This window comes from Plodia interpunctella, chromosome 13 (genome assembly GCF_027563975.2).
Source record: "Plodia interpunctella isolate USDA-ARS_2022_Savannah chromosome 13, ilPloInte3.2, whole genome shotgun sequence".
Classification (NCBI taxonomy): domain Eukaryota; kingdom Metazoa; phylum Arthropoda; class Insecta; order Lepidoptera; family Pyralidae; genus Plodia; species Plodia interpunctella.
The window spans coordinates 9,249,289-9,258,619 of NC_071306.1; the positions used below are offsets into that span (position 1 = coordinate 9,249,289).

At 37.1% G+C, this 9,331-nt stretch overlaps 2 protein-coding genes across 5 annotated transcripts in view; one reads left to right on the plus strand and one right to left on the minus strand.

Annotated features, from left to right (window-relative positions):
• The window catches only part of LOC128674546 (uncharacterized), a 21,558-nt gene extending 21,262 nt beyond the window's left edge, over positions 1–296 (minus strand). The window contains exon 1 of the mRNA XM_053753161.2: positions 54–296. The gene's annotated coding sequence lies outside the window, so the exon portion shown is untranslated. The remainder of the gene's footprint in view (positions 1–53) is intronic.
• Positions 1–8,176, plus strand: part of Pfrx (6-phosphofructo-2-kinase) — a 23,504-nt gene extending 15,328 nt beyond the window's left edge. For 3 of the 4 annotated variants that reach the window (XM_053753152.1, XM_053753154.2, XM_053753155.1), the window contains exons 2-9: positions 319–444; positions 2,380–2,540; positions 3,007–3,141; positions 3,775–4,035; positions 4,338–4,556; positions 5,092–5,326; positions 5,647–5,774; positions 7,474–8,176. In XM_053753152.1, the coding sequence (XP_053609127.1) occupies positions 319–444; positions 2,380–2,540; positions 3,007–3,141; positions 3,775–4,035; positions 4,338–4,556; positions 5,092–5,326; positions 5,647–5,774; positions 7,474–7,560 (1,352 nt within the window). In that variant the 3' untranslated portion in view covers positions 7,561–8,176. Of the gene's footprint in view, positions 1–318; positions 445–2,379; positions 2,541–3,006; positions 3,142–3,774; positions 4,036–4,337; positions 4,557–5,091; positions 5,327–5,646; positions 5,775–6,262; positions 6,295–7,473 lie in introns of all 4 variants that reach the window. The other variant, XM_053753153.2, reaches the window with a different exon arrangement.
• Positions 8,177–9,331: the final 1,155 nt, after the last annotated feature.

Consider the following 9,331-nt stretch of genomic DNA (forward strand, 5'->3'; position numbering starts at 1 on the left):
CTGAAGCCCGGAGGAGCTCGATATAATAAGTCACATTTAACAAAAATACTTACGTCCATATAATATAGTATGACAATCATCACTGGTGCACCCAGGATCGACACTCGATGTGGGAACTCCTCAACGGTTTACAGCGCGGACGTCGGACATGATTATTAGTCACGCGTTGAATATCTGATGACAGTAAAACCTTGTGTTAAAAATGTAATTTTTTGTAAAAACAAATTATTTTGTCACGCGTCGAATGCAACGATCTCTGACGACAATAAAAGCTTATGGCGTTAAATACTTTTTTTTAAATATATTGGTTTGTTTCAGGAGAAAGAGCTAACTATGTAAATATCCCGCACGTGATCGCGATGGTGGGGCTGCCCGCGCGCGGCAAGACCTACATCTCCAAGAAACTGTCCCGGTACCTCAACTGGATCGGCATCAATACCAGAGGTGAGTCGACCAATGGTCTGACAACTAGGGATAACCTTGCGACGTGGAGACGAAAAAGTAGAAAAGCGGAATCGGGGCTCTGACGCTCAGTGGCTGCGGAGGCAACCGGGAAAACGCTCAAATGAGAGGGAGACTAGAGGTGAGACGAGCATCTTTTCTCTTCCTCACTCTCTGGTCAATTCATCCCGTTCCAAAATTATCCCGCCAAGATGCCTTATAGTTTATCTCCACTCCATATCCTCCCATATGAGTCGACAAAGAGCCACATAGCCTTATCAGCTAAAAGGCAACAATAGCGTTCCCATAAAGGTATCATGGGTAGGCGCAATAAACAAAGTTTTTACGCGACGTAATTACTAATTCATCCCCACTATTTATTATCGAAGCGGTGGTGGTGTAATAGTAATGGTTAAGACGCCGGCCTGTGGATCGAAAGGTGCCAGGTTCGAATCCTACTCGTGCCATATGAGTTTGTATACCAATCTGACTCATGTATAGTAAGTTTCATCGACCACCACTTGCTTCCGGTGAAGGAAAACATCGTAAGGAAACCTGCACACTGGTGGACAGTTTAGTTCACTAGTGTGTATGCGACTACCTGCCACTAGATGGCGGAAAGTAGTCGTAAAAGTAATGTCAGATGCCTTTAGGTGACTTGAATAAAATCTGACACCATGTTAGCAATAACACCTGATGATGGTCCCACTATTATGAAGACTAGATGGTTTTGTTAACATTTCACACATGTAAGGAGATGTGAAAAATACGCTGATTCCAGATTTCCATTTTTCGTAATACGCTGATTCCAGATTTTTTTCGTATCATTGTTATTTTCAAGATTATTAATTAATCATCGGTATTCATAGTACAGTATGATCTCTGTCTCCTTGAACGAACACGTGGCGACACTGCGACATTGTCTAGTACAAACTAAAGAGAACAATAGTGGACTGTTTAGTGATCATGCGACGGACGGGTTCAAGGAACTATAATAATTCCTAGTTTACACTTAATCAGTATTTCTCATCGTGTGTGTTATTGCGAACACTGGTGTCTGATTTTATTTAAGACGCCTGAAATCATCTGCCATAACTTTAACGATTACCTACCGCCATCTAGTGGTAAATAGTCGCATACATACGCATAGTGAACTAAACTGTTCATTTGTTTCTATTTTGTTGTGTGTAATAAAGTTATTTCAAATAAAGTTTAACTTTAGATTGATTTCGTTTTACTTCACTATGATTAGATATTGATAAATACAATAAAGAAATTAAGACTAAATAATTCAAATTTAATAAAATCCCGCCATTAATTTTTACTTTTTTATTTTCTCTTATGCTCTCGACTCAAGAAAATATTCGAAAATTCCTTAAAATTTAGATTAATAGAAAAATTAGTTGCCTAATTTTTGTAGTGGATAGTGCGATGCGTCTTAACATAAATATATTAATTTATCTAATTTATTGCAAATATCTCCCGATCAAAGAAGACTGTTAAAACAACACCAGTCATTGCTTTGTTCATATCTCGTGCTTGTTCCAATTCTAGTTAAAGATAAATAAGCATTATTGTTTTGTGTCTTTGTTTCTTTTGTCTTTGGTTAATTTGTAATCGGAAGCATTTATACGGGAAATATAATAAATTTCCTCCATTCCATTCCATATACTGCTTCCCGTGGACTCAGAGTATTCCAAAGTTTGTACGATTTAAGTCCACTGTGCAATGGTTTTTTTTTTAAAGTGTAAAGGAATATTTCTACAATTATTGCTTATTATTTATATATATTATTGTTAAAATGTTATTTTGATACATTTTTATTAATCTCAATAATGTAATGGAATTGTGAACACATTTTTATTATTTTTACCTTATGAGGCGACTAAGGATCATCCATATGAGCCTAGGCATAGACATAAATTAATTCGTTTACAGTATTCAACCTGGGCGAGTACCGTCGACACGCGACCACAGCATACACGAGCCACGAGTTCTTCCGGCAAGACAACAAGGAGGCCATGGCGATACGGCAGCAGTGCGCGCTGGACGCGCTGCACGACGTGTGCGAGTGGCTGGTGAAGGGGGGCGAAGTCGCCGTCAGTTTGTTTATTTTATTTTTATACTACTAGCTTTTACTTCGCTTCGTTCGCCTGAATTTCCCTTTGGAAATGTATGTTTCCCAGGATGTAATAGACTGTGTCCTTCTCCGTACGTGTATGGGAAATTTCATGAAGATTGGTTGAGTATATAAAGCGTGAAGAGGTAACAAACTTACTTTTACATTTTATAAAAAGAAGTCACCCTGTCGCTTCATTTTGTTTGTATGACGTGCCCGATAGACTTAAAAACTACCAGACTGATTTTTGTACGGTTTTCACCATTCCTGTATGCCATTCACATTACAATCTAGTTTTCACGTGCCAAATGACCAGTTAGTGTGAGGGGACGGGCTGCCAGTATAAAATATATGATTAGAAATTTTACTTGATAAAGTTCATGTAAAGGATGTCTAATTTCTTAATACATGCTTCGAGTTTGGCTTTAAAAACAAATGTTTTTCAGGTGTTTGACGCCACAAACTCGACGCTGGACCGGCGACGGATGATCAGAGACATAGTCGTACACAAGATGGGCTTCAAGCTGTTCTTCGTGGAGTCCATCTGCGACGACCCCACCATCATAGAACAAAATATTATGGTATGTGTATGGGGCTGTGTCGCCGCGAAGCCCGAAGCCAGCGTAAAAAATAACCTTACGATTTTGAAGAAACGACTGTGATTATAAATTCTTTTCAGCTTCAATTCCTTCATTTTCATTCATTCAATTCAGTTTAGAACGACATGTATCACTTATTGACGTCACAAAATTACTTAAATGTAAGTTTAATGCCGAAGCAAAAAAGCAGGTGAAGAAGAAGCAGCACAGTAAACTTCACCGTAGCCTTTTCACCAAAGACGTCAATTGACAAATATTGATTTTACACGTGGTCGCTTCTTACGACATCCACGGGACGATATGGAGTGTTATTACTATGTATTGGCGAGAAGTTGTATGTAAACGTTCTATCTCATTTGGCTACGCTAGCTCGCAGGCTTTAATTTTCTTTGTCTGCGGGAGAGCAATGGCAAACAACCTAATTATTTATTTATTCACAACTTACATCTATCTTTACAGGCTAACCCAATTCGATAGTGTAGCTTACAGAAAAAACCTTACAACCTATAACAAATTAAAATTTATAATATACGTGTGAATTCACTCAGGGTACAATTAAATTAATATTAACCAATTGAGTTACTATTCTGAAAATTATTTTTTTATTTATTTTAGGAAGTAAAAGTGAGCAGTCCCGACTACACGAACATCCAGAACACAGACAATGTGCTAAACGACTTCCTCCTAAGAATAGAGCATTATAAGGAGAAGTACGAACCTCTGGATGAGAACGTGGAGTCTTCATACAGCTTTATGAAGATCTACGACACGGGCGAAAAGGTCGTGGTGCACAAACACGAAGGACACATACAGAGCCGCATCGTCTACTACCTCATGAACATTCATATAGTGCCCAGGACCATTTACCTGACCAGGGTGAGTTGGAAAAATAAACTACATATCACAAGCAACTGAAGGGTTTTTTATATCTAGCCAGTATTCCAGAGTAATTGAAGTGGTCCCGCTATAGAATACGATCACTCCATATTTTCATTGCCTTGGCAGTATAATAATATCATTAAATTCGAGTTGGGTGCAAAAAAATATATATATTAAAAAGTGGTACACAGAAATTTTAAATACAGCAGTCAAATTTTAAATACAGTCTTCACACAGCAATAAATGTAGCCGTATCATGCCCATAGAATAACAAACTTGATTTTTTTTTTTTATTTCAGCATGGCGAAAGTCTCCACAATATGGTGGGTCGCATCGGTGGCGACAGCGAACTCTCCCCGCGCGGGCGACAGTACGCCTCCGCCCTCGCCACTTACATCGACCAGCAGCAGATCCCCGGACTCAGGGTCTGGACTTCCTGGATGAAGCGAGCTATACAGACGGTCAAAGATGTTAAAGCACCACAAGAGAGATGGAAAGCCTTGAATGAGATTGATGCCGTAAGTTTTTAATATTATTTTAACATTGTTTCTATAGATCTTGTAAGTGACTTTTATGAAATTGTTTTCGTGTTAGTATGTAGCACACTATGTAGATCTGTAGTATATATCTGAGAGAATAATGTGAACGTATGGAATGAAACGGGCTATTCAGACTATTAAAGATTTGACGACACCATAGGAGATTAGGAAACGTTGTCTGAAATTGGTGCTTAAGTTACTTGGACGATATTGTCATAAGTGTACGACTAGTAACAAATCCCTACACTTAGGATCTGGCCTTCCCGGATGAAACGGGCTGTTCAGTCGGTCAAATATATTAATAAACTAGCATCCCTGCTACGCTTGGTTAAAACCATAATAAATCATACAGCTAAATTTTATTTGGAACCACATTATCTATTAGTAAAAAACCATACAAAAATCCGTCAGCAAGTTTTTGAGTTTACCTTGTTTATTTAGACAGACGCGACAGAGGGACTTCTTTGCATAATATGTAGGAAATTTACATAACAGTCGACGATCTCCTTCTCAGGGCATCTGCGAAGAGATGACCTACGCGGAGATCCAGCAGAAATACCCTTCAGATTTCAACGCGCGGGACGCCAACAAGTTCGCGTACCGGTATCCGCGCGGGGAGAGCTACGAGGACCTCGTGGCGCGGCTGGAGCCCGTCATCATGGAGCTGGAGCGCCAAGGCAATGTGCTGGTGGTCTCGCACCAGGCCGTCATGAGGTGCCTGCTGGCCTACTTCTTGGACAAGTCTGCAGGTGAATCTATCTTTTTTTTTAGCCATATCTTTTGTAGAAAATGTATATGAATAAATATAGAACTTTTGAACTTTTAGGCTATGTAATTTTTCAGGTTTCGTCCTGTATACAAAAATTCTTCGAAATCTTCTTTTAGTACAATTGTGACGTGATTAAGTAACAATATTTCCCATTTATAGTAATTAAACTAGCTGTGATCATAAAATCGACTTATATAAATCATAAGAGTTTTTCGTTTGGTTTGTCTAACAAGGATTTAAACCAAAATTTAATTATTAAAACACCCTTTAAAAATAAACACAATAATTGCCCGATTTCAGAGGAGCTCCCATATCTCCACGTGCCACTACACACGGTCATCAAGCTTACGCCAGTCGCGTACGGCTGCAGAGAGGAACACATCAAGCTGTGTGTAGCCGCGGTCGATACTCACCGCCCCAAGCCTTCTGTATGTATCTTGTTATTTCAAATTACATCCACGCTTTTCTGGGAATATACGCCTGGCGTGTTTATGAAATGCGCATGGCGTGTTGTGAAAAATGTTATAAAATTCGGTTCGCGTGTGTATAGAACACGCCTGGTATATGCACGTGTGGAGCCTAAACTGCGGCATTACACGAACCGCGCTTCGTAAGAATATTTGCAACTGGGGAACAATTATATTTACACTGTGTATTATTTATTTAGCTTTATCACACAAATTTAAAAGTCTAGGATAACACTCTTTCTTCCAGCTTTCAACCAAGTTAATTAATTTTATCAAATTATCTTTAGAAGGGGTTACCAAAATAATTGTATTTCTTTATAATTTGGCCACCCAAAATCAGTATCAATATCAAAAATATTATTAAAGTAACCAATTGTTACAAAAAAATGTTTAAAATAAAAAAATGCAATTTTAGGTATTTAGATGATTTGTTAAAATTTCCCCAACAGGGCTTCAGCGACGACAGCCCGCCAGCAGATACGTACGCAAAGATTGGCGCATGACCATAGACAACATAGAATAGACCATAGACTTAACATAGCATGACATAGATTAGTAAATGGAGTACCAGAATGATAAGTTGAGTTTCTGTTTTATCGGTGAGGGGGGGCTGTGTGGTTTTTTCTTTCTCTTTTTGTGTTTTGAAGCAAAATTTTATATATAAATTTCCAAGTAAACAAACTTCGAATATTTTCCAAAACTTATGTTTTAAAGATTTTGATAGAGTTGTAGTCTTTAGGACCTCAGAACTCAAACACAAAAGTCTTTGAGTTCTTTGGTTTTATTCCCAATTCACTGTCTTTTGTATATTAAATTCATTTGTATAGTTTTTAAATTAATCCATATCACTGAATTCACCAGACCCACAAATTGAATATACAAGAGAAAAAAAAACATCGAAAATGATTACAAAAGCGCTGTTTTGTTAGTATTCGCCAACTTTTCCATAGCTACACACTGCTACTTTTTTTAAAATTTTGAATTCCATGTTTGTGTTCGCTGTTTAAACCTCATTTGGGAGTTTGTATTGGGTGCTTTATTTGGTGTTTGGTTGATGGGGTAATAATTGATAATTATGAGAATATTTTTTTCTTAAATTTTTCAATAACATTTTATAGATTTACATAAGCTTTTTGAAAGCTTTGTGAACCAAATTTTGCAATTGGATTAATAGATAAATAGGTGCAAAGGAATTAGTAATACAATAATAAATTTGTCACGCAGAAACACGACACTGAGAATGGTACATTTGTTTTTTTTTTTATATATATTAAAGTATTTTCATCTACAATCTAGAGGAATGAACATATGCACAAAATGTTACGTCTTAAAGGCCGGTGTGCACCTAATACGTAACGCTTTTAACTTTTTTTTGTATGGAATTGTGTTTCCATACATTATGCTCGAGGTTTGCTCCGATCTTTATTCTGGTTATTCCTATTTTTGTAATGTTTCATCATAACACTCGCATAAAGTTAGTCTATGATTTAGAATAGTCCACAATATTGTCCACCGTTCCTTTAGTTGTCGATTTTTTTTTTACAATTATCATGAGACGAGAAAGCTACTGGCAATCAATACTAACCTTTAAAAAATGCCATTCGATTTCTCATCAATATAGATAATTAATTAGCGACTAATGATAAATATTATTTTACAGGTGATACCAGCTCCTCCTATCAAACCCCCAGTCCCTCCAGTCCTGAACGGCACCAACTGTGACAAACTAGAAGAGAAGGCGCATTAATGCAATCAGACAACGCGCCGCAACACAACCAATGCTTACGACATTCGAGATTTAAAATTTAAAAATAAATGTGTTGATATATTGACTGTGTCGGATTTTGAGACTGATTGTAAAGTGAGCTAGACTTTTAAATTTTGAACTCGATCGTCCGATTGAGATTTGGGTGTTTGTCCGATTATGTCTTAGTCCAAAAGATTGCGCGGGTTCACCACACTCGATTTTTTAAACTTGAGCTTTCTGGGTTACACACAGACATTCTATATACCTAGAATATAGTTAGATATTTTGTTAATGTAAATAGTTTTGTAAATAATTTTAGTTTGGTATTAGTGTAATTAACTTATTTTAACCCAAATCTATAAATGCGGAATATTGACAGATATATTATGCCTATTTAAAAATATTATTATTTTAAATACTATTCTCGTAAGTGGTGCACCCGCATCTATATATTTTTGTAATATATCTCGTTTTATCTACTCCTTATCATTCAGTAATATTGATATACATTATATATACTATTTGAATAAATAAGAATTTTTACAAAGTGGCTATGTATATTAAATGTAATATAATTATAATTTTATTTTTATTTAATATAAATTAATTAAGTGGGCGATGTTTTTTTTTAAATCCCCTGTCATTTGATAATTTTGATAATTAGTAATCCCTTTGTTGTCAAACCGTACTTGGATGGAGCAAGGGCAAAAAGATCATTACTACCTTATCCATTAGTATTTAGCTGAAAATGGATAAGGTAGTAAACGATAAACTTTTAATTAATAATGCTATGAAGCACACATGTGCACTTCAAAGGGCTTTATAAAGCCATGCCACATTGCTTCATTGCTCTCCGTCGTTTAGACGTTCGTCGACAGAACTGAGGCACCGCAGAAATTTTATTGTATTGAAGTTGTTTTGCCTACGTGCCCTGTGTCCAAACAAATGCACGCAGGAGGACCTAATGGCTGCCACCGGCAATGCGATTAGGGTGGCTAATTTCTGGGCCGCAATAATTTAGTGTTACCATCGTAACGCTAAGAAGAAGAAAATTGAAGCTTCGACGCACGTCAACGGAGCTACAACTGCTGCATGGCGTGGGCATGGCTCGTACAATTTCTACGTTGTCTGTCGTCGGACGTCAACACGAGTGACACAACGTAACGGACCAATGGGCCATGGCTTACACCATACCTTGCAATCCACACAATGCTAGCTGCTCGCTGTGGCCGAACTCAGACACATGCCGACGCGAATGCGTGAACATTGCGTAGTTAGTACGAGTGCTTTTATTTATCGCAATGTATACCGAACCGCCAGTTTGGCAAAGTGTTCGATGTCAGTGTCATAAAAAAGTTTTAAGTGTCATCTAGCGTTGAAATACAATAACAAGTAACATAGATGGATAGTACTGACATCTCTTGTCGACTAGGCAAAACATAACAATTGAAACTAGATGGAGCTAAATATATCATGGTGAGCAGAGGCGTACAACATTTTATTTCAAATATTTTGCATAGGGAGCGCCACTGTACTAATTTATTTGAGACCTATGTCTCAAATCCGTCTTAACGAAAGAACATTGGGATTTTTCACTAGCTAATAGCAGAAAGTTTCATTATATGCAAGATACTAACACGACATTTCTTCATAATGATAATAAGCTTAACACAAGATGTTAACCTGAAAGTTATGGTAACTTTATTTGTTTTAGTTTGTATTAGTATAATGTTATTTCTGTAGAAAAAGCACTTTAAATTAAGTACTTTAT